The sequence below is a fragment of the Siphateles boraxobius genome, unplaced genomic scaffold, assembly GCF_051911475.1.
Source record: "Siphateles boraxobius isolate OS27281-9 unplaced genomic scaffold, OSU_SipBor_1 77, whole genome shotgun sequence".
In the NCBI taxonomy this organism is placed as follows: Eukaryota; Metazoa; Chordata; class Actinopteri; order Cypriniformes; family Leuciscidae; genus Siphateles; species Siphateles boraxobius.
The window spans coordinates 12,369,144-12,395,789 of NW_027509205.1; the positions used below are offsets into that span (position 1 = coordinate 12,369,144).

Genomic DNA, 26,646 nt, shown 5'->3' on the forward strand with positions numbered 1-26,646 from the left:
TGTGTGTGTGTGTGTGTGTGTGTGCATATACCAATATACAAACACACACACACACACACACACACACACACACACACACACACACACACACACACACACACACACACACACACACACACACACACACACACACACACACACACACAGATAAATATATAAGGCATGTTTGCGAAAACAGATTTAGAAAACAGGTTTATTTCATCCCTAGCCTCTATATTGGAGTTAAATATCTATGAAATGGTCTGGTTTAAATACTTCTTTCAGTAATTATACAGCAAATAGTTCAGTAAATAGAAAATCCATATTAGTGGACAAATGTACAGGAGGAGGAGGAGGAGGCGGAGGAGGAGGGATGGTTATAACAGTATATTTTTACAACAGTGGAATGAGTTTTTGATGGGTTCAGCCCTCTGCTGCATTAACTATGTATGAGTGCTCTAAGAGCGCTGTGCGAGCTCTGTTTTAAGAACTCACCTCCATTGGGTTGACGGTGATGGTGAGGGCCGAGTCATCCCAGTCCATCTCATTCTCTTTGCCATTTTCCTGGTCCCTCATTGTGCTCTGGTGGGCAGCACGGATACGGAACACTCCCAGGATGATCATAAACACCAGGAAGCTCACACATACAACAATAACGATGGTGGCAGCACTGGGGACAACTATGAAGAGTGGAGGGACATTAGCATTAGGTATTTAGAGTGTAAAAAACCGAAAATAAGGTTGTCTGAGGTGCCCCTCGCCAGCTGTCCAGATGTTGTAGAGAGCACTCGTATATAATCCCTAAAAGCGCGCCATTAAAAACGGGCTAAGTACAAAGCGCCCCATAACCGTCCTACTTTTTAAATTGACTTTAAGCTGAGGAAAAACTCGTGGAAAGAAACTGAATTCAGTTTTGAGCTTGACATTAAACAGATTATTCGTTTGATTACCGAATCTGGATTATCTTTAATGAGAGATTAGTGCAATAATCTAAGAGATACTGTGAGAGATGAGGCAGCCAATGAAACGTCTTTATCTCCAAGAGAAGCTGAACAGATGGATCAGAGGAGGGGAGGAGAAGGTATACCTGAGCCCTGATGCGTGTTCACCAGGTTGTGTCCAGACAGGTCCACTGAAGCGTGCTGTACTTGGTTGATGAACTGAGGTTGTACCATAGCATTGTTAGCATGATCCACTGGGTTTGCTGTATGGATCACGTTGACCTGATTACATAAAAGATTAAGACGGTCACACAACTGCCATCTGCACAGTACAGTACAATACAACTTGCTACAGAATAGGTCTTTGCAAATCCTTATTTGGATTATTTTTATATAGCCTTATTCATAGCATTTTTGTATTTACAGTACCCTTAAAAAAGTCATCAATGATTTTTATGATTTATATATTTGTATATATACACACATGTAATAAAAATGTGTATAGTGAAAATTATATATAAAATAAAAACTAAAAGCTCTTTAAATAATCTTAAAATATACATTACCGTTCAAAAGTTTGGAGTCAGTAAGATTTTTTTAAATGTTTTTTTAAAGAAGTCTCTTATGCTTGACAGGGCTCCATTTATTTGATCAAAAAATACAGTAAAAACAGAAATATTTTGCACAGTTTTCGGCAACCTTTATTTCAGTCTTCAGTGTCACATGATCCTTCAAAAATCATTCTTAGACGTTGATATGGTGCTCAAGTAACATTTATTATTATTATTAGTATTATAAATGTTAAAAAGCCTGTGCTTTTGTAATATTTTTATGGAACCATTTTTTCAATATTCTTTGATGAATAGTACGTTCAAAGGAAAAGCCTTTAGGCAATGTGAAATAGAAATCTTTTGAAGTCTTTTGGTCAAATTCATAAATACTTTTAATACATCCATCCAATACACATTTTTCATAAAAATTTGAATGTCTATTTAAATTAAAATGTAAACAATCTTACTGACCCCAAATTCTATAAGGTTGTGTGTGTGTGTGTCTGAGATATAACTGTAGGTACTGTAGTATTTTGGATGTAATAAATTATAACACAGAGGACAGTGTGCGTTCAGCCATACCTCGACTTTAAATTCATTGCTAATGTAGCGGCCGTTGAGTTCAGAGCAGACAAGTTTAAATTTCCTATCAAACAGAGCTTCTGTGTGCCAGTTCCTGTAGCGGATCAGGTGCAGGACCTGTTCATAGTTCGCCATGGTGTTAACCCCTGTGGACAGAGTCAAACCTTAACCACGTGTTGTTAAGATTACAGTATAGAAGCTTTTATTACCATTAGATCAGCCAGATACTGAATATAAACTACTGTGAACAAAACTCAAAAATATAATCCAAAGCATGTGTGCAACTATATAGCAGTTGTTTGTTGATGTAGATGGATGAGTACCTGTGATGACCATGCCCACGTTAGAAGAGCTCATCTCCAGAGTTCTCTGCTGGATTTGGGCCAGATCCACCTCTAAACTCTCATGATCTCCATTCAGATCATCTCCCACTACAGTCACCTCACACGTGTCCAAGTTATGCATGATCTCCTCAGATACCACCGTCTCTTGCACTGCCAAAAATAAAAAGCCATCCGTCAGTAAGTTATATCAGAGCCTCTCCATTTGATTGAATTTGATCTTGGAAAGACTTGAATGTTCAGAATAAGTCCACCATGCATTTCGGTCCCACTTTATATTAAGTGGCTTTAAGTACTATGTACTTACATCGGAAAATAAGTACAATGAACTTATTGTGTTCAGGTTGTATTGTAAAACAATTTTGCTGCTATTGAGATGTGATACTGGTAAGGTTAGGGTCAGGTGTGGTGGTATGGGTCGGTTTAAGGGTGGGTTAAGGTGTAAGGGAAGGTTCAACAGTGTAATTACAAATGTAATTACATAAATTAATTACAGCTGTAATTACATGCAGGTATTTTCAAAATATAAGTACAATATAAAAACATGTATGTACACAATAAGTCCATTGTATCAAATTATTAATTTCAATGTAAGTACATAGTACTTTAAGCCACTTAATATAAAGCAGGACCTGCATTTCTTTTGCAAATTTTGATTAGGAGGAATAAAGTAACCTGTAAGAAATACTTACAATGCACTAGAATGTCAAATAAAAACTCGATCCAAGAGAAAACCTCTTTTCCTAAAGCATAAGCTATACAGTTCATCCCAGAATCAGTACTCCAAGAAACAGTTTAACCATTTACATTTACATTTAATATGTTGTTCCAAGTCAGTACAACATTCATAGCTTAGATCACAAATGTCAAAGAGATTTGGAATATTATATGGGTGAACTGTCCCTGTAAGTAATTTCTCATGCAGTCAATGGGGATTTTATGGTGCTTACCCTACAACTTTCTTTCTCTTTCATTATCCATTTCCCTTCTCTCCATACTTGCAATGCACTAAATCTTAAAATAAAAATCATGAGCTAAGAGGAAACCTCTTAGACTTTCTTTTCCATAAGCATAAGCTATACATTTCATCCCAGAATCCATTATATGGACGACATCCATTACAGGTGACAGCATCAGTATGCCTAGCACTAATGTAATTTAATCATTAACTTCCAAAATGTTACTCCAAGAAACACTTTAATCACTTTTCCATGTCCACAATCATGTAAATGAAGCCCATTTTACTTTGACTTACATTTTAAGTTGAACTGTCCTTTCAAGTAATACTTCTAGCAAGAAACTATTCCCGGGTCAATCTGTTTTCTTAGTTATCCTACAACTTTTTTTTCCCCTTTTATGATCCATTTCCTCTCTCTCCAGCTTTCTCAGCAAAATATGTGAATCTCACATTCCCAACGTACCTGTGGGATCATCCTCGCCCTCGGTTTCGGTCTCAGCTTCCACCTCCACCTCGCGAGTAATGGTACTGACGATACGCAGCTCAGGGAAGAGCGTAACACCCTCCGTGCTCTCAAATTCAGCTGCTCCACGGGCAAAATGATCAATCCCACTGAGGCTGATCTTTGGCTCCTCTGGCTGGAGAACCATCACGTAGCCTTCAGAGTCAGGCACGGAGATGCACGTCTCCTCATTGAAGCATCTATAGAATGATGAAGTAGATCAATCAAAATGCATTCACCATTATGACTGCACTAAAATTATGACAAGATCACTTCTCCTTTATTATGAGCTTTTCTGTTTTGTTAGTTATTTTGGAGCAATAATATTTCAAAGTGGGTGGGGCTAGCTAGTATGATGCAGCTGAATTGAAATAACTGAAACTAACTTGACAGTGGTGGTGACACGTAGATGGCGGATTCCTGGGGTGGGGAACTGCCGGGAGTTCAGGTACGAGATGTGTTGCATGACCTTCTCAAAGCTCTCAATGTCATCTCCCTCCAAGCTCAGAGAGGACTGGTTGGGGTTAAACTCCACCTAGAGAGCGACAGAGAAACATATATCCATCAGGGCACCAGTGCTGTCATTGTTAACTAAAATTAAAACTCTCAAAATTCATTTTAAGTCATTGAAATGAAGTTAAAATAAAATAAAAATAAATATAAGATGGAAAAGCATAAACTTCTAATCTTAAGTTTAAGAATAAAAAGAAACATACAAACACACGCATATATATATATATATATATATATATATATATATATACATACCATACACTCATGTAAAGCGATATAAACTACATAGCAAATCCCAAATCTCTGATTTTTTGTCACAAAATTTTACTATATTACTGTCCAGCTCTTTATATACTGTAAAGTTGGGTATATAACCATGTCCAACTTTATCCATTTACATACAGTACACTTGTGTAGAACGATATATACTATATAGCACAGCTCAACTGCTTGATTGCTTGTATTGCCACAAAATGTAAATTATATTATCCCCCAGCTTTAATCTGCTAAATGCAAATATAAGGCATGAAGATATTAAGATATTATAAACACTAATATCATGGTTTTCTGTAAAGCTGCTTTGAAACGATGCGAATTGTGAAAACATTATACAAAAAAAATGACTTGACAGAAATTAAATAAATTAAAATCTATATAGCAATAAAAAACACAAATAAATGACAAAAGCACATAAAATTACTAAAACTGAAAACAAGCTAATTCAAAACAGTAATACATAGTATAGTATATAAATAATATAATTAAATAAAACTACAGAACACCCATGAGTCACAAGAGTAATTTCTCAAAGATCATAAATGCACAAAGTGTCATGATGATCAGACTCTTCAAACCTTCATCTACACAGCCCAAAAGAAGCAAACAATTCTTTAAATTGTGTTCTTCAAAGTTCACATCCACTCACCTTCACAGCAGAGGCCACTTCCTCTGGAAGCTGCACGTCAAGACCTTCCTTGCAGGTGTACAGGCAGTCAATAACCTTCTTGTTTTCCAGTTTGCCGGAGCGGATCATGAGTCCCGCCAGGTTGCCCCGGAAGTACTGAGTCATGCGGACGCTGCCACCTATATAAACCCGGAGGGGGACAGAACCTGTTAGATACCAAACAAATGCTCTGCTAAACTCAAACATACAGGCAGTGTGACTGATGCTCATGCATGTTATGTGTTCTGTGCCGGTGCCGCCCAGTGTGTCACACAGGATGATGGATAACCTAATTTAGGCCTGTGGCCTCATGCAACTCTTGTTGGGAGAAAAAAAGGCAAATGAATGGGAATGAGCACAAAGAGGCACATAAAAAATGAGGCAACATGACTGAATAAATCTACACATATTTGCATATTTCGAAATGGTTTCGGCAGGGAATTTGTGTTTTGAACTACCTTCTTGTTACCAAAATTTAAAGAGTAGGTGACCCAAAAGAAAATTTAGTCATTGTGTTGTTCCAAATGTGGTATTATTATTATTATTACAAAAATTACTTGAAATTATTATTTCCATGGAACATACAGGTAACATTTATTGAAAAATCTTACGCTGCTAATTCTATAGAATGACAGTTAATAGTGAGCACATCTGTTAAGCTCCAAAAAGACAAAAACTCATCATAAAAGTAACATTTCATATTATCATCAATGTTGAAAAGTTGTTCTGCATCATTTTTAGTGGAAACAGTAAAAAAAAAAGTCTTTAATAAATAGAAAGTTCAAAAGAACAGCATTTATTTGTAGTTTTTTGGTTAAATTATGTCTTTGCTGTAAAGTATTAATTTCATAAAAAAAATGTATATTAAATATTTTTTATAATCAATTTCAAAAAATATATTCATATTATAATATTATCCTCAAAGTTCACAATTAGCTCTCGATTCACATCCAAAATGCTGTGACGAGCTTAGTTACTACCTAACGCAATAACTAATAATGAAACTGCATCGTTTTTTCATTTAAATGAGCCACTTTTCCTAGTTAGAGCTTGACAGATGTTGTTGTATGCGTAAAAATTATTTAAAATGTTACTTTTGTGTTCTACAAAATAAATAGATATTTGTTTGATATACGTTTAAAACAACATTTTCAGTTTGAAACAACAGAATTTTCATTTTTGGGTGAACTGTCCCTTTAAGATGAAAACGACAGGTATGTTTCTAGCTGCATATAATGTCCTCTTATACTATATGACTGCGTCTAAAGGACAAAGAGATGCGGGAGCAATAATATGACTGAGTAATGCTGTAAAGCAGAGGCAGCAAGGTCACACAGTGAGAACTAAGACACTGTCTGCTGCACTGATACCACTGGCATAAATAATTCTGCAAACCGCAGCAAGGAATGCAGCCAAACCCTCTGGTTTATCATAAAAACATGCAGATCCCTAAGGTCAGTTGGACTTGTTTTGCTTGTAATATAGTGTGTGTCTGCTGTGTGTACTTCTCCAGATCTGCAGGCAAACTGAAATGAGATGGAGCTGGGTTGATGAATTAAAAAAACAAAATGAAGAACATGACAGAGGCAGGGTTTATGAGATGGCGTCTCTCGACTCAGTCGCATCATGCTACATATGTTATGCCGTTGCAGACTAAAGCTGTGCATATACATTCCTTCTGCAGCCATGTCACGCTGCAGAAGAACCGTATATGCACAGGCCGTTAATAGACGTGCGTATTGATAAATTGGGGTGATCAGGAAAGACTTGGGCAACCTGTCAAAGGCTCTGAGAGTGTCTCAGTATCATTGTCATGTCCTGAGAGGTCTGTGGAGGCAAGACAGAAGAGCAGGGAGAAACCAGGGCTCAATATAGTCAAGGGAAAGAAAGTCACTTGATACATATTGTCATGCATTAAAGACCCCATGAAATGGTTCATATTCTAGAGTGCATTTTACTGAACAAACATTTTTTCAAAACATCATCAAAGTATTTTTAAATAAATTGTATGTTATAATTACATGTTATATATATATATATATATATATATATATATATATATATATATATATTATTAATGATTATTTTTCATTTTCTAGAAAGAGAAAAAATTTAAATAACTTAAGTATTATAATAATTATAAAAAATATTTACTTAATTAAATTGATTAAATGTACTTTATTTAAAAAAATCTATAATTTTACTACTACCAATTATTTTTATGATGATGATTAAATAACAATAACAGCAACGATAATACTAATCATGGTTTAATAATAATAATTATTATCTTTATTATTAAATCATGATGATGATTGTTGTTGTTATTAAATCAAGATAATAATAAAAATGATAATTATGATTAATAATAATAATAATGATTACTATCATTATTAATATAACAACAATAATTAAATCACTATTATTAATATTAATAATACTATTAGTAGTATATAATAATAGATTCATATAATTAGTAGTATATAATATTAATACTACAATTATTGTTGTTATTATCAATAATAATGATTATTATTATTTTATTATTATTATTATTCAATACAATTTGATTTTATTAAACAGCAACAAAACTCTTTATGATTTAATGAGGTTTTTAAGATCATCTAATTCATGTAATTTGTAAAAAGATTTTAAACTACATCTATGACTGGGGTTATAAAAGACAACTCTACAAATTGCAAAACTACTTACTAACATAAAGCAGCTGGCGAAAAATAGGTGTCAAGTCTAAACCTAAGGTTACATCATTGTGTGTGGGGAGAATCAATAGATCATTAGCGAGTGTACCTTGCCAGCAGGCGCCGATGGTGAGCTGGGTTTCGATCTTGGAGGCATGCAGAGGGTAATCCTCCGTGACCAGGAAGGGCTCGAAGGTGGCACCATCCACAAACAAAGTCACTGCTGGGAACTCGATGTTCAACACGTAGTGATGCCATTCTTTATCACACACCTGGGAGGAGAGAGACTGGATCAGGGCCTCGGTTTAACTACAGATTGCATCAGCGTAAAAGAATTCAGAAGAACTTGAAATGGTTATTTAAAATTGAGAGAAGAAACCCTAAGTTAACCTCGCTAAAGCCACAAACAGTTAGGATTTTTAGGCCTGGTTTCACAGACAGGGCTTAGATTAGGCCAGAATTAGGCATTAGTTCAATTAGGGCATTTAAGAAGCTATATTAATCATGCCTTAGAAAAAAACATTATTGGTGTGTATCTTGAGACAAAGCAATGGCAATGACATATTTTAAGATACATCAGTGCAAGTTGCTTTCAGTTTCAACAGCTCAAACATGCATTTTAGTCTGGGACCAGGCTTAAGTCATTAAGGTTTTTAATGCTAAGGACCTTCAGTTATGATGATGCTCTAGCAAGGGACCCCCTTTATAAAATATAACTGGCCAGGTATATTTTAAAGTATAACAATCCACTTTTACGGGGTAAGAAAATTAAATATTACAATATACAATTATAATATATGTTATACCTCCCAAAAATAACTGTATTTGTCCTAACTCTTTGAAACAAATCCTAGTCTAAAGTATTCAACATTAAGTAGACAATCCTGAAAGCTATGAAATGTTGACAATGGTTGATAAAAGCTAAATCTTTTGGTTTAAAATGCATGCTTCTACATATATATGCTCTGAGGTCATATTTGTGCTTCTAATAAATGCATTTATATTTAATTCTGTGTAAGCCAGAAGTTTTTCTATTTTCATGCCACATTTGGATAGAGAATTTTATGGAGCGACAGTTTTATTTAAGTATGTTTATGCCCTAAATTTAACACATGAGCTGCTCTATTCCTTTCTAGCAGGCTAAACATAGCGTTTAGAAACACAAGGGCGTCTTTAAAAAATGAGTGCTTCTGAAAGGACTGAAGTTGACTCACTTGATCGAGTTTCCAGTGGAATTCAGCCGGTTTGTAGTTCTCAGACTCGGTGGGCTCCTGACGCAGCAGCAGCACAAGACGACAGTTGTGTACGTACAGCGAATAGTGGTGCCTATTCATTTCTGCAGAAGACACATATACAGGAATGAAAATCACACTTCTGTCAATGATAATTCATGTTAATATGCTTGTTTATCACATGACAGATTGCACGTTACAATATTTTGTGAGTTTCACACACAGACGTAAATGAAAGGATTTAATTTAAACTGTGCTGCTCTGTACACGGAGTGTTGCAGCCTCACTCTCCCAGCAAACAATAAAGCAACTTCCCATAAACGGGGGCATAACTGTGATGTAATCAGCCTTACATAAGTCCCAGCAGATGAGCTTTTTCTAGCGCAAGCAATTTTGCTTCAATGACCAGAGAGTGAGATCACAGCAAAAGATTCCCAATTCACACACCTACTAAAAGCAACCCTCAAAAATGTTATGAGATGCTACTCGATATTTTTCCAAGGACACTACCATAAAACCAATTAATATAATTACATATCATTACATATTTCTGAATGGGATTTTTCTTTTGTAGTTAATGCAATAAATTAATTTTAAAGTAAGGAAAACAAAATAATACATGTGATTATTGCGTTCAGCAATTTGTGTGGATGATACCTATATAATAATTTGTGTGAACATAAATGACACCATATAGGGGGGGATTTCAAAAGTGACTTTTTTTTATTTTTAAAGTTGCCAGCCACAGCCAGTATTTGTGATTATTTTCACAAAAGTTTCATGGCCACCAGAATATTTTGTTGTATGAATATCTGAACATGCAATATGTTAAAAGAAATAACAAACCCTCTGCTTTTAAACAAACAAACAACAACAAAACATTTATTCTAGCTTTATCTATTCCTTTTTTAATCAACATTTGCATATAGGCAAGCTTCATTAAAAAAAGCAACATTTTGAGGAAAAAAGCGCCTGGATCGGATTCAGAATGATGATCAAAACATAGATGGAGTAGATCGAGTTCAACACCCCCAAAGCTTCACAGTCCTATAGCTCGTCCAGTAACATTAAGCAGTTTTGATTTATATGCTGTTTAATATTGATGATCGTGTTATTTTACATATGCATCTGCTTACACATGATATCACATGTTCCTGCTTCTTTTTCTCCTGTGTTTTGATCAGAACATTCAATACTCTTTCAGAAGATGCGTAATAGCGCCCCCTATCATATAACACTGAAACATGGAAAGCTGGAAATTTTTGTCAATTACGGGGAAACGTTTTCTCACAAATGACGGACATTTCCGTCAATGGCGGGAAAAGAGTTAAATAAATGTGTTAACAGCTTTACTAGCACAGTGAATTAATTGCATGCGTTAACATGATGATTTGGACAGGCCTACTCAAGATGATGAGGACACAAAAACATTAAATCCATCATCACCCTGTCAGTCCTGTGAGCTTTTTTCTTTTCTGTGTGAATGTCATTACCGGTCTTGTCAGAGTTGCAGAGGATGGTCTCTTTCTCCCTGCTTCCAGGTCCATGTCTCATCCACACTGAGATGGTGAAGGGCTCCTTCAGGGTGGTGCTCACCACACCCTCCGGGACCTTGATGGCCTGGGTGCCGTTGAACTCAAACACCTGGTCGCTGTCGTGCCCGTTGTCAGTGGGCAAGCCTACGGTCCAGTTGGCAGAGGAGCTGGGAGCAGGCAGCAGCTCCACAGTGCCAGTGCTGGCACCTGGATAAACACATACAGTTACACAGAGTATTACAAATTATTGCTTGGTTATGGTTTAGCATGTGCCTATGGGATTATCCAGATAATATAATTATGTTAATTAGTTTAAAACAGTTTACAATTGAGTTGCTTAACTCAAAATTCTATAAAGTAATAAGCACATTTTATGATCTTGATGTCAATGTAACTGCATTATAATAAGCATGTCTGGACTCACCGCAGAGCTTGTGTAAAGATTTTTCGGAGTAAGTGTCTCGATCGCAGCCCTTGCCGATGTGATTAGTCTCCAGCATGATGCTGACCTGAATGGAGGTGATTGGCTCCTCACAGGTTTCCAGGTGCAGGCTGGGGAACAGGGCTAGACTTCCTGTGCCAGGCTCATATTCAATCCTTTTATTAAATCCTATCAGAATCGGACAGACAGAAAATGTGCCATTCAAAAAGCAGACTCACAAAGAGTATTCGGTAACCCTTTGCAATAAGACTGTACATGCTAAAATTAGTTAACACAAAACTCAAAATGAAAAACACTTGATATATAATATTTTATATATATTCAAAAAAAATAACATTAAAATGTGTATAAGTTTACATTAGTTAACATAAAACAACATCAAACAGCAAAAAAAAAAAAACTTTTTACTATAACAGTTACAGCATTTATTATTGTTAATTTATAACATTCCATATACTAGGGCTGTCAATTTAGATGCTAATTTAATGTGATTAATAGGGCTATAAAAATTAATAAATCCCATGGCCCGTCCATAAATACCATTTTAAAAGATATACATTTCTTACAAGTTGACTTTTTAACTTGACACACCATCTTTAAATCATGGTGGGCTTTTCTCAGCAAATACTGATAAAATGCAATTATTTCAATTTTTCATATAATTTATAATTAATTATTTATTTTTAGTGATTGACAGCCCTAAAATACACTTCTGTTCAAAAGTTTGAAGTGGTAGGATTATTTAATGTTTAGAAAGACGTTATATGTTCATCAAAACAGTGGTAAGATTGTCAAACATCATTACAATTTAAAATAACTGTTATATATTTAAATATATTTTGTAAAATGTAATTTATTCCTGTGATGCGAGGCTGAATTTTCAGCAGTCTCCAGCGTCACATGATCTTTCAGAAATCATTTAAATAAGCTAATGTTGTGCTCAAGAAACACAAAGTACTTGCTCCAAAATTGACCTGCACAGCCAAGTTTTCTAGCTTTAAACAACAAAATACAGCTGTGTTTGAGGGACAAAAGATCCCAGAGGTCTTTGATACCTTGCCAGCTTGGTTTGCAGGTGGGCTTGATGTTGATTTTGACAAGGACGTCCTCAGATGCCCGGTTTTTACCACAGTCGTACGCAGTCACTGTGAGTTTGTACATGCGGTCCTTGCTGTAGTTCAGCTTCTCTGTGTTCTTGATGTTGCCTGTTTATAAGGAAAAAAGTGACAAGACATGACCTCACATGCTAGGTAACACAAACCGAAATGATCATGCTTTAATTCTGGGTACATCTCAAGGTGACAGTTGGCTGACATCAGATACTAAAATGCCTGCTTTGCACAAATCAATTTTTATAGGTACATGAATAACAATGACTTAGAAGTCAATATCACTGTAAGGTCTATAAGCTGGAGTTTTGGCCGGAGATATAGACTGGCAGCACTTACCATCCTTGTCAATGGAAAAGGGCACATCGGGGGTGACAATTTCATAGCTGCAAATCTGACTGAACTGGAAAGAGCAGTCAGCATCCACGGCCTCAACCTTCAGGATGCTGTCGTACTTTTTGCCCTCGATCACAGTGGTTTTGTAGGACTTCTCTTTGAACACTGGAGAGTACTCGTTTACGTCATTCACTCGGACGTGGACGGTAGCCCTGGGGGAAATCAAAGCGAGATTAATAAACTAGAATCGACAAGAGGGAATAGGCACGACAGTGATGCAGGTCTTGATTGTAAGCAGACGGACGATTCAGTTATGAATGATCTGATGGGATGCAGTCATCCACAGTCTTGTAATTTCGCAAACATGATATCCTAAGAATGTGACATTTCAAATGGGGTCTCTGACTACTGAAAGCCAAAAGTAAAAATGAATAAATAAATAAATAAATTAAAAATCAAAATAAAACGCATGGGTCTAATGCATTATAGGTTAAGAGCTAGATCTAAAGACAAATAAATAAATAAACAGTATCTAGCCTTTAATTAATTTGGGGGGAAAAAAACATTAATTTTGATTAATTGTTAATCAATTTTAAAAAATAATTTTTCAGTGCTGAATTTTATTAATATTAAGTTGTTGTGCATGGCAAATCTTGTAGGCAACTAATGTAAAAATGAACTTATAGCTGACTTACCCATAGTGTTTTGATTTATGAAAATTTATGAATTATTTGTTCGTTTTCATGTATAAATAAAGCATACACTACCGTTCATATATATATATATATAAATACACACACACACACACACACACACATATATATATACTGTATATATATATATAAATACTTTTATTCAGCAAGGATGCATTAAATGTATCAAAAGTGACAGTAAAGACATTTATAATGTTACAAAATATTTCAGAAATGCTGTTTTTTTTATTCTTCAAACAAATCCTGGAAAAAAGGTATTGAGCAGCACAATTGTTTTAAAGCACTAAATCATCATATTAGAAGATTTCTGAAGAATCATGTGACACTAAAGACTGGAATAATGATGCTGAAAATTCAGCTTTGCAACAGGAATAAACTACATGTTAAAGTATTCAAATAGAAAACAGTTATTTTAAATTATAATAATATATCAAAATATTACTGTTTTACTGTATTTTTCATCAAATAACCGCATCCTTGGCGAGCAAAATAGGATCAAAAGCATTAAACAAATGATACCCATTCATAACTTGTGGAAAAGTAGTGTAAGCTTAGTGGTTAGAATACGTTTAGACACGTTGTAACAAGTAAGATGCTTATGTGGAACATTCTGACTCAATTCTGCATCATTCCCCCATCATTTCCTGTACTCTCCATTTTATTAATAAGTGTAACAAAACAATATACGCACTTGTGAGATTTCTTCATGTTGTCGCCCTCAGGTCCCTCTCCACAGTCGTAGGCCTGGATGGTGAAGGTGTGCTCCTTTTGTAGCTCACAATCCAGTTTATCCTTGGCCCGAATCACGCCCTCTCCGGTGGATTTATCCAACACCACTGCCTCGAACGGCACGTTCTGCCCGTGAATCCTGAAGCCGCAGATCTCCCCTGCAAAGGCCACAAATGTGTTTAGTCGAGCACACCCGTGAGCCGAAGCGCCAGCTGCCGTTCATGAGATAAAAGAAACCCACAACGGAACTAATAACACGCCACACTCAAATAAGAACAGCCAAAGTTGGTTTGGCAGCCAAAGGGATCTAAACACTGAGGGGAGGTGGGAGGTGAAGGTGTCTGTGGAGGAAGCCAGAAGCACTGTGGGATGGGGTGAGTTTTTAGGAAGTGGGAGGGAGAGTTAAAAGGTGTCTGGTCCAAGCCATTTGATCACATTGCATCCAGTCATGCAGTAAGAAACCCAGAATGTGGACAGGCATTTCACAGGAATACTTAAATACAAGGACAGGAAGGAAATGATATGAACCAATAAACAGATATCGGTAGTATTTAATACATTGAAATAACATAACATATTTTAAAAAGTACTTAAAAGGTGTTTAACGCTAATTTTTGGTTGAAAGTAACACATTTAAACAAGAAAGCAAGGTTAAAATGTTAAGTTAATCATGGGGCGATGAGGAGGATTTATGACAGATCCAGCATTCGATCAGAAGTTCACAAATCAAAGCAAATATACAAACAAACAAAGGAACCCTCGTTTGGAGTTTAAATTCCCCTTAAAACTAGATTTTGGTGAGAAGGAAGTCTTCCTGTGCAATGTTGTCTCTCAAACCTTTAAAAAAACTGAAAGAATGAAACAATAAAACAAAAGAGAGAAGCAGAGGCAGTGAAACTTAAAGGCTGGATGAGAGCTGGGGTTAGAAATATCCATTTGCTTGACATCCACATCAACCAGCAGTAGTTGCCATGCTGTGTATTTCAGATTAGTGGAGGAGAGGGTGAAGAGGCTCAAACTAGAGGTCAAACCACACCACAGACCGGACGGCAGAGAGTTTGCATCTTTTAACAATCTCAGCAGGAACTAACCCGTATAGCATCAGTCTCTTTGATTTATGATCTGTTGTGCTAAAAGTGAGCCCTTAAAAGCTACTTTACAAACAGGATCTCTCAAAAAACACACTTTTAAGACGTTCGGATTGGCGTTCCCCCCGAGTATCTGGTGTACGAGCATTATTTATTCTGTTTTGGAGCTGAAACACTGTTAGGATCTGCAAACTTCAATGGATGTCTCATGCATAGATATTTCTAGATTTTGTTATCCCCGCATCACACTTGTCATCCAGTTGCTAAATTTTCATTTCCAACAAATTCAAAGGTGAGAGAAAACTGAAAAACAAAATCAAAAGAAGAAGAACTGGGAAGAGATTAAAAGAGCATGACAGGAGTTTCCATGTGAAGTGCCGATTTATTTTGTATTTGCGTTAGTGGGTTAATAAAAACGAATTACAAGGCAGTAGAAAGAGCCCGTCATCACCTTCATTGGTGAAGGTCACCTCAAAACTCTCTACAAGAAGGGAGAAAAGATAAACCCAGGTCAGTCAGAGAAAGAATGAGATGCACAGAAACACAGAGACAAGAAAAAGAATACAGATGTTACAGAAGCAGTCGAGGACTCAAAATACCTCATTTGACTTTTTGCGCTGGTACAGATTAGGGCTGGGCGACATATATTGAATATTTATGATCATTTTGCTAGGATATAAAATTAAACAGCAATGGAATATATAAATGATTTTAAAGTGCTTTTTACTTGGCTATTAAGTTTCCTGAAGAGCGTCGTAACCTCTATATGAGAGCATTAGGACAGATCTGGTTTAATAATTGCTCTGATTTTAAAATGAAATGGCATTAGAGTTGGTATTCATGTTCATGAATCAGTTCAAACTGTCCATTTTCAGTGAATTGATTCAATTGATTCATCAATACATCTGCAACATCATTCAAATATTTAAAAACATATATGCAAGTAAATAATACTGCTGATTATTTTCCCCCAGAGGAACCATACTACCAACCAAATAAATTAAAATCCAAAAGGTCTAAAATCAAGTTTATTAAATAATTTAAAAATAAAATAAAAGGGGGACAACATTTGTACCAATTCTGATGGTATTCTGAGTCCTAGTATGACTGTATACAACACAAAACAATATACTTGGATGAGTCCACATTACCAGTCACAGAAACACAAAAAACAGCCTTGACCACAGGTGGAAATAGCCATCGAGTCCCTGTTAGGGTTAAAACCATGAATGACTTTGAAACCGTATGAAAGAATAAGGGTTAGCCAAAAACTCTTCTTATGGTACTATCATTTATCATCACCTGACCAGCACTAAAAAGCCAACTTCATTTAAAAAAAAGTGTATGGGTTGTTTTGCTTGGTTGACCGCTAAGGGTCCAGTTTGACCCGATCGGTGGCCTCTGCTGGTGGACCCGTCCACCCCATTTTTACCCCTACAATTAGAGTTAGATTTTCCATTAGGATCTGCTATTCAGAGCAAGTCATGCGGCGGAAACTTTGTGCCTCATCAGTGCATTCTGGGGCTTTAATGACTGTACATCCCCACACTTCCCCTAAAACCCAGACTGGCGCTTCAGCCCGCATGACAAGTGCCAACTTCAATAGTCCTCCATTTCCCAAAAAAGCAAAACACATGAATATTGATTCATTCCCTCTGTGCAATATTGCACAGAGGAACCAATGAAGATGTAACAACAGCTGAGACGTGACAAAGAAGACTAGTGCAGGGGCGTAATTGTTTATTTGATTAGCTTCTGCTTTCTGCTCATTACTGTCTAAGCATTTAAGTTTTAGCAGTCTGAAAAAGTTAAACGATTCGCTTATAAAAAGTCAGAGGAAATATTGAAATTGACAGCTAGCCAGCACTGAATAGTCCTCCACTGATAGGAGCGTAAGAGCTCTCGACAGAGTACGTCATGTCTGCAGTGGAATTCGATGCTGGTTTATAAGCAGCCAACAGAACATCAATCATGATGCTGCATGGCTGCCCTTAATGGGACCCTTTGAAGCAATTTTTTATTTAAACTAAATAAATTGTTCGACAAACATTCCCCAGATATTTAAAATGTTGGGGGCAAAATGCTTCTGCTATGAATACCGTTTTGTTAGGGCCCTCTACATAGTAACCAATTTTGGTGCCACAAAATGTTCTACCACAGGAATAATTAGTATTTAAAATCATATCTGTATTATATCTTTAACACACAGAGATACAATTGTATTTCTATATATAAAATATAAAAATATTCCAGACTATTTTGGAATGTTACTGCTGAATGTTAGCGCGGTTTAATCAGGTAGCTGTTTCTTGGCTTTTGGTTTGGCTTTTGGTCTTTCCCCAAGTGCTCCACTAAATAACAGCGCTTAATATGTGGGGGCACAGTGGGGTTTTGGCGATCGGCCCACCGGGAAAAGTTCAGGTGCTCCCGATAGCCAGTCAATCTACTCACAGCCAATCACGGGCCCCCTACTTGCTCTGGCCATGGGGCTTCAGCCTCACCTAGCCCTATTGTTAATGCAGCCCTGGTCACAACAGTTCGCTAGTTCGCTAGCCGTGTCCCATATTCACAGGGGCACCAGGAGACTACCAAGGACTGGTACTAAAACTGTGAGAAAGGAGGGAGTGCATTTACAACGGAACACTGCATAATGAGATTTGAAATGAGGTCAAAGTAAATCTCTAAGTGATTAAAAATGGCCAGAGCCAACGCTGCACATTCCCTCTCACAGGAAAAGAGCAGAGTATGAAGAAATTTCATTGATCTTGATATCAGAAGAGCTCTAGAAGTCTGGCAACCATCTGCCCGGCAAATGAGAGAAGCAATTTAAAAAGTGATGGTTTTATGGACTGCCTATCTTCTTCTGCACTGATTAAATATGAGCGTATTAACCCAACATGCTTAAAAACACCTCAATTGGCTCTCCAAACTGACTATCTGCAATGGGTGGAAAAATGATAAGCGCACCAGCAACATCTATCTTAACTCGCTTCTGGATTCTGTAGAGATCAATAGAACCCAATGTTTTAGATCTTTAGTTTTGCCCTACTATATCCACTGCTAAATTTCTAGAGACATGAGCAAATATAAAGAGCAGTAAAGTATGGAGAAACAAACAGCCCCATTAAAGCGGCACTATGCAGGATTTCTGTTTTTGTCAAACAGCGATCCCTAGAGTCGCTGTAGAGTACTTGTATTTAACGTTACAGTCGTAAACACCACTCACGCAGAGCGTATGTGCACTCACGGCCTCTGCATTTCATAATAATAAAGTAGCCTACTGCGTTAGGCTTACCTGAGCCTAAATGCCAGATGACACCAATAAAGTGTATCATGTACGTCGCATTATTTCGCAGGGCTCTCAAATTTTGAAGACAGGCAAGAGTGACATCCAGCCGACAGATACATTTTTGTCATTGGTTGTTGCGTTAAATCTTACCCAGATACAATAGTGCTATTTTCTGATTGGCTATTATGTAGCTCAACGAACAACACCAGAGGAGACGCGCTTGATTCCTGCCGGTTCCACAGTGAGAGCGGCGCGGCCAGAGTTTTGGCATTTTAAATATATTACAAATAGTTTTTCAGCGTGAGAAATACAATCTGTGGTGGGAGAGCGTGACAAAAGAACGAAATGAGTGACTGTCACGCTCAATGCGTGACACTTGAGAGCCCTGATTTCGTAACAATGTCCGTTATGATGTTGTTAGACATGATTATTGCAATTTATCATAACAGTTTGCAAATTGCGCTCATTTACACTATTTACAACATTTAGGCTTATTTAGGTCCTGATAATTATGTGAGATATTGACAACTGTTCTCATGATAATCGCAGGAATCAACTTTAACAGTGAAAGCCTGAGCGAGTGGGACTCTTGTCCGGTTCCTCGTGCTGTCAGATTCTCGTTACCTTTTTCTAGACTCTTCCGACCGCGCTTTCTTCGTTTTTTTCGCCATTCTGAAAACGGCCCGCCGGCCCAAAGTTGCAAGGGTGGTTTTGCGGCTCACAGGCACCAGGGGGGTGCGAGACAACCACCATTCAACACGAAATGAGTAATATAAACATTACAATGACTCCAAAGCTGTTCGGTTAAGGTAAAAAAGTTACTTAGTTCTGCTTTAACCTAGAGCAATAGAGTCTGCAAGAATCTACAAACCTAATTACCAACAAGACCTGACTTCACCAATCACATCAGTGCAGTTCAACAGCAGGCTGATGACATTAGGTATTTTATTCAAAATGAAATTATGGTTTGTTACAGAGCTATTTTAAGGTTTAACACATTTTAGTAAAGATAATTGACAATAAGGGAGTAGGAAAGCTTATACATTACTAAACCAAAAAAAAGGAGCCTGAGAAAAATGATTCAAAACCAATTCACAAAAGACTTTAATTATGGTTCCTAGCTGACTAAATATTCAAATGGATAAAGGTATCAGGATAAAGTATTTTGTTATAATGCACCAGACAAATCAGGTGCATGGTCATCACTGCAACATAATGCTTATGATAAAAATTAAAATTCTGTCAATATTAGTCACCCTCATGTTGTTGTTGTGACTTGTTTCTTCTGTACAAAAGGTGAATTTTAGTGGTTATAAAAGTGGTGGCATTAAAAGCATCACATAAGGTTTAATGTCAATGATGATGTTTGGTCACATGACACACAAGAACCAATGGTGTTTCAAATCAGTGGTCAAAAATCTACTAGAGCTCATTTTAATTGTGTGTTTCTGTCATTTTTATTTATAGAACTTTATTAGTTGTAAAATAGTTGGTCATGATGGAAATGACACCACAACTGTCACATTGCAATGTTATTTTAGTATCATTGATATATTTTTTTAAACTTTAAAAATAGAATAAATAATAGTATATGTATATATAGTTTGTATCAAGTTTTGTTCTTAACTTTGGTTTATGTAGTTTTAGTTATTTTAGTACTTAAACTAAACTTGGCAGCTGAAATGAAATATTTTGTTTTACATTTCATTTTATGTCAGTTATGTTAAAAAAAATCCCTTTTTATGGAAGAAATGATGACAGAACTTTAATTGTTCTTGTAGGTAAACTATCCTTTGGAAAGCATGAGAAAGCAAAATGGCTGACAGCCTCATCTGAGACCAGAAGATGGAGGATCTTACCTGCATAGCGCAACGGGGCATCTTTATCCAAGGCTATCAGTGGAGGGTCCAGGAGAACCTTGTCGTCATTTTCCGTTACGATACCATGATACGTGGTCTCAATCCATGGCTTGTGCTTATTTACTGTGGGGGGAAAAAAGCAACAGGACGTTAGAAGTTTATTTTGTTGCTGAATAAAACCAAACCCAGACAACAACCAATTATTTTAGTTTTCTGTGAGGATGGACTATGTGTCAGAATTCCACAATAACATAGTGCAGCAGTTGTGAGCAGTGGCATTTGTCGCCTCAGAAGCTCATTAGTGTTGACTGAAGGCTTTGAGCTCTGAAAGCAGAGAGGACAGATGTGGTGTGTTTTAGCTTCAGACTGCAGAAGCACTGCAGCAGTGGCAGCGCTGTCTGGACGCAGAGGTTGATGTGAAGGGCAGATCATTCACTTTAACGGCTAATCAGTGCCTGCATCCGAAATGTGAGTACATCAGCAGTTGCTGGGAGAAAGGGGATACTCCTGCAGTGCTGATCTCATTGTGTGTGGACCTGACAGTGAGGCCGCAGGGAAAGGAAATGAGCTCAGCAGACTGATGCCGTCAACAGTAGGGTCCATCTCATGGCGGTACGACTGAATCAGCTGTTAAGAAACACGCCTTTCAAAACGAAGCTAAAAGCCATAGCTCTTCAGTGAACACCTAACTAACCCTTAATCATAATTATAAAATAGATAGTTATGGTACTGAATAATAACTGGACAATATAGACTCCCAAAAATTAAAATCAAATTAAAATCAAATAAAAAAAAGTACACAAATTAAAATCAACATATCTAACATATCTAAAATCAACTATATCTCCTTATGGAGGAATCGTATTGCTTAAAGGAATAAGGATTCACACCAAAAATATTAACATATTTGTAATTTCCTCATGTTGTTTTGAACCTTTTTTTTTATAAATGTTACACTATTTTTGTCTAAATAAATGAAAAGTGTAACACTGAAAACTAAAATAATTTTTTTAAATGCTAAAAAATTATCAAGTATGCATTACAATATGAAATAAAATAATATAAAAATAATTAAATATTTATGTGTATTTATATTATTATTTAATTTACTTGAACAATATATGAAAAAAAGAAAATATATTAAAAAGAAAACTATATTATTAATTTATTAATTTATTATATACAGGTCCTTCTCAAAAAATTAGCATATTGTGATAAAGTTCATTATTTTCCATAATGTAATGCTAAAAATTAAACTTTCATATATTTAGATTCATTGCACACCAACTGAAATATTTCAGGTCTTTTATTGTTTTAATACTGATGATTTTGGCATACAGCTCATGAAAACCCAAAATTCATATCTCAAAAAATTAGCATATCATGAAAAGGGTCTCTAAACGAGCTATTAACCTAATCATCTGAATCAACTAATTAACTCTAAACACCTGCAAAAGATTCCTAAGGCTTTTAAAAACTCCCAGCCTGTTTCATTACTCAAAACCGCAATCATGGGTAAGACTGCCGACCTGACTGCTGTCCAGAAGGCCATCATTGACACCCTCAAGCAAGAGGATAAGACACAGAAAGAAATTTCTGAACAAATAGGCTGTTCCCAGAGTGCTGTATCAAGGCACCTCAGTGGGAAGTCTGTGGGAAGGAAAAAGTGTGGCAAAAAACGCTGCACAACGAGAAGAGGTGACCGGACCCTGAGGAAGATTGTGGAGAAGGACCGATTCCAGACCTTGGGGGACCTGCGGAAGCAGTGGACTGAGTCTGGAGTAGAAACATCCAGAGCCACCGTGCACAGGCGTGTGCAGGAAATGGGCTACAGGTGCCGCATTCCCCAGGTCAAGCCACTTTTGAACCAGAAACAGCGGCAGAAGCGCCTGACCTGGGCTACAGAGAAGCAGCACTGGACTGTTGCTCAGTGGTCCAAAGTACTTTTTTCAGATGAAAGCAAATTTTGCATGTCATTCGGAAATCAAGGTGCCAGAGTCTGGAGGAAGACTGGGGAGAAGGAAATGCCAAAATGCCTGAAGTCCAGTGCTGCTTCTCTGTAGCCCAGGTCATGCGCTTCTGCCGCTGTTTCTGGTTCAAAAGTGGCTTGTGTGTGTGTTTGTGTGTGTGTGTGTGTGTGCGTGTGCGTGTGTCATATCTGTACGCTATGTATTATAATATACGGGGTATAATATACTGTATAATATATAGTGTGCTTTTTTATAATATTTTTTCTTTCTGGAAAACCAAAAAGGAGAAGTATGAAACAGGGCAGACTTTAAGAGAGTGGATATTAAATGTTAATCCTTTTTGTAATCTAACTTTGTGTTTTTGAGTAAAAGATACCAGAACTTCTTTAATACAGTACTGCATTCATGAAAATAGTGTAGATCAAATTTTTATTATGTAGGCCTAATTTATCAATTCTGTTCTATGGCACTGCTCATATTTTTAGCTCCTTCATGAAAATATTTCTCTTCATTTGTAGATCATTTTGGATGAAAACCCCCTGCTAAATTAATAAATGCAATATGCATAAGAAAATATGCATTGACTGAAAAAAAAAGTACATGTCTTTTACGTCACCTCATCGCTCAAGCCAACACATTAAAAACCAAAAAAGTTTATGACTCTCGTGCATGTAAACTCTTCAACATCCACAGTGCTAACAGCTCCAATCCCTTATTGTACACTGTACAGAAAATTGCTGTCTGAAAAAAAAATCTGCTTCTTGTGCAGCTGCTGGAGCGAATACGGATGATTTATTGGCTTCACCGCGGTTTCTCCGCACCGGTGTCTTACGACTCACCCCGCAGGCAGAAGCCTGATCACTGACACTAATTGAAGGATATAACCTCCACAGCAATAACACCATAATGCTCACCTCCGTTCACATTACACGCCTCATCCAATTTCACACCTTCAGGAAAATAGTATGCTTGACAGAACTGTCGCTTCATTTTCATGTTTCTTTACCCTGTTAATTTTCTGCTGCGATACATTTGTGATTTAAAACTGCATGGTTCAGGAACCAACGATTGTACATGTCTATCAATGCTACAAACAAATTATTTGAACGCTCTATGTATTCAGTGCAAAGAGAGCTGGGACAGGACCTGGTATAGTCTGTGAAATTTGCGATCTGGTTCATAAATCGTTTTAGCAAAGTAGATTCACGTGACCCATGAGTGCTGCTGCTATAGCTGCTTGTTGTCTCTGGACAGATTGTCAGACCAGACTACCCTGGTAATCTGCTTTAAAATCCCAGGTTTATAAAACCTTAAGAGCCACAAGTCACATGCTCAAAGGGCAAGCTGGGACATAATGCTACTAATAATGGAAAAACAGGCCGAGAACATATCATAACGTTACATTGTTTACGGTTATTTTTGTCAGTGGTATGACAACATTTATTTGACAGAATTATAACATTTATTTGAACTCATTAGCCTATCGAGAGAGAGAGAGAGAGAGAGAGAGAGAGAGAGAGAGATCCTCTAGCAGATCCTGAAGCTGTGAGTTTAATTACATTAAAAACAGTGACGTCACCACCTTGCTGAGTAATATAATGTAGCAATTCAGTAGCAAAGCTAATTTTTTATTAATAAAATTGACAACAAGTTTCTGTGCTCCTGTTTCTGTGTGAGCAGCGTGATCTCCGATCTCTGTGAGCAAGTGTGAGCAAGTGACGTGTGTGTGTTGTGTGTGTGAGTTTCAATGAAAGCAGCACATTAATATAGAACAGTAATTAAACTAACTTGGAACTACCTGCGCAGTAAACGGTTTTGCACATCAGAATATACTATTCAGACAGACTATGGTATAAAACTAAAAATCTGCATATTTTAATGACTTCTGAAGAATTGTGACACTGAAGAGTAATGGCTGCTGGAAAAGCAGTTTTTGCTGTTACAGGAACAAACTACATTTTAAAATATATCACAATAGAAAACTTTTCAAATCACAATATTAATGTTTTTACTATATTTTTTACAGCAAATTTTAAAATAAAGCATGAAGAATCTTCAAATGGAAACACCAAAATGTGAATACAATTACCAATTTTTTTTTTTTTTTTAAATGTAATGTATACACTCAGCACTCTATAAATTTGGACATTGGTCAAAAAAGCATTTTATTCTGGCCATTCAGAAATGCTGAAGGCAAACCTGTCATCTGCCGACTGCTATCAAAAGTGCAAGTACTTTATTACATAGAAATAAGCCACCGAGACTTTGTAAGTGACTACAACTTCCAATTCTATTTTGCGCCAGTTTTCCTGGAAGTGATGATTTTGTTCTCTTGAACATATGATGTTAATATGTTCAATAATTTGAAAGAAAAACTAATCTGCAAATTGGACAGAAACTTCTTATTATTGTGGTCCCTAGATATGGCTTGTGTCCCTCAGTACAACCGCTTAGATTTGAACAATTTGAAAACTCCTTAAAAAGCCCTGCTAAGTAATAGAAAGTAAATCAAAGCAGCAACGTGGGACATTTGTAGCTGAGTGAGGTTAAGCTGGGTTTACACTGACAAAGAACTGTTTGTACTCACAAACCCTTCTGCCAAGGAACAAAAAATCTGATAACATGGTTATCATCACATATTAACATAAAAATAGATACTCCTCACTAAGAACCTGTTCACAAACCAAGTGTGAATTATAAAGATGCTCTATGGACAACTAGACAATTTAATGAATGAGTCTTTATTTTGGAACATCTCAATAAGAGTCCTCGATACCTCTTGGAGCGCATTCAGTCATGGCAGGGATCCCAGCTAGAGAAAACCACTAAACACAGCAGCCAAACACCTGCTAAACACTGGCGACACTCCCACACACACACACTTAAATAACATATGGTACACATATCACTCCTTTCTCTAACCAAAAACACATTTGCCCATCAAACTGCAATTATTTTCTTCTTTAAACTTTCTTAAAGCCCTTAATGATCCATTAAAAACAGCTTATGTTTGAAAAGCCCACACTGACGTCTGGTGTGCAATAAACTAATGAGCGTCTATCAAAGAGGAAGGGCTGGTTACCAGGCTGGCGGAGAATGAATCCGATTACTGAACGAGCTCTGATGTGGTTGATATCATTTCCAAGCGCCCTGCAGCTCTGGCGCAAGGCAACCGTTTGAGACGGCAGGAAGCCAGTTGGCGTTTTTTTTACATCTATTTTTCATAGAAACACTTTAGATCCTTGCGTAGCAACAACACAAAGCAACTGTGACAACGAACACCTCATATAACGGGTAGAATTGTTTGATAAATAGGCCACAAATGATGACAACACACCAAAAATATGATTTCGTAATGACAATAGTCGGAGAGTAGAGAAGTAGAGTGTCGAGACAAGTGGTTAAAGGCTACAGATGGCTATAGATGGAAAAACACACTCAGTTTTGTCGATGTTTGAAGAGGATGTTAAGGCAGCATAGTGTTTTATACATGAAAGCCATGCAAATCAATTTTATGTAACTGGTGCATTAGAGCAGCACTGACACTTGAGCACAGTGGAGTAAATATGTACGCAGAGATCAGAGTTCAATACATTTTCATTCAGGCTGATAAATCAAAGAGTAATATGTTTATTTGAAGCCTGAAGCCCATAGCAGACTGGAACAGAAAGGAGTTTTTTATTTTCAAGTTAACAAAAACAACAATAATAATAATAACAGTAATAATAATAATAGCAATGTGTATTTATTCAATTTAATTTCACACATCAACACTGACATATAATATAATATAAAAATATCATTAGAGAAAGAGCACCTACTTTTCACAATTGCAGACAACAATATTTGTAGTCGACATGCACAAACCGTTTGCCACCATCCATTCTCCAGATTACAGTCATTTGGATAATATCCGCAAATTAAGCCATTTAGCCGTAATCAAATCTTTTGAATGCTAGCAGGCACAAATTAGTGGCTAATGATGCAGGCCGAATGAGGAGGAAACACAGTCGGCCTGAAGCTGCCTCCAGCCTAGCAGCACCCAAGATTAGGAGATCATAGACTCATACTGAAGACCTTCAGACTGACCAGTTCTTGAGAGTGTATTTTTTGAATGTATGTCAAAGGGGCTAAATAAATCCTGTCTGTCTCAATGAAGCAGAGGCATCCGGAACAAGCCGGCGGCTTTATACCCAAACACATTCCAAGCTACATATTGGAGTTGGCAAGCATAGAATCGCCTAGTCACAGTCTTTTACATGCTTTATACAGCACAGCCATCCAGTCAGATTGCGTCACCGTGACCGGCTGGGACGCAGACCATGTGCAGCTATC

General features: G+C 36.8%; 1 protein-coding gene across 4 annotated transcripts in view; it reads right to left on the reverse strand.

Annotated features, from left to right (window-relative positions):
* Positions 1–26,646, reverse strand: part of clstn1 (calsyntenin 1) — a 42,230-nt gene that overhangs the window by 3,601 nt on the left and 11,983 nt on the right. Inside the window, exons 2-18 of one of the 4 annotated variants that reach the window (XM_077218303.1) lie at positions 20,342–20,464; positions 15,645–15,674; positions 14,068–14,263; positions 12,667–12,875; positions 12,274–12,423; positions 11,201–11,386; positions 10,735–10,983; positions 9,224–9,345; positions 8,119–8,281; positions 7,087–7,137; positions 5,293–5,450; positions 4,241–4,389; positions 3,816–4,054; positions 2,377–2,547; positions 2,054–2,199; positions 1,067–1,202; positions 475–659 (exon numbers count right to left, since the gene is read on the reverse strand). In XM_077218303.1, coding sequence (XP_077074418.1) covers positions 475–659; positions 1,067–1,202; positions 2,054–2,199; positions 2,377–2,547; positions 3,816–4,054; positions 4,241–4,389; positions 5,293–5,450; positions 7,087–7,137; positions 8,119–8,281; positions 9,224–9,345; positions 10,735–10,983; positions 11,201–11,386; positions 12,274–12,423; positions 12,667–12,875; positions 14,068–14,263; positions 15,645–15,674; positions 20,342–20,464 — 2,663 coding nt within the window. The remainder of the gene's footprint in view (positions 1–474; positions 660–1,066; positions 1,203–2,053; positions 2,200–2,376; positions 2,548–3,815; positions 4,055–4,240; positions 4,390–5,292; positions 5,451–7,086; positions 7,138–8,118; positions 8,282–9,223; positions 9,346–10,734; positions 10,984–11,200; positions 11,387–12,273; positions 12,424–12,666; positions 12,876–14,067; positions 14,264–15,644; positions 15,675–20,341; positions 20,465–26,646) is intronic. The other 3 variants (XM_077218304.1, XM_077218305.1, XM_077218306.1) reach the window with 3 other exon arrangements.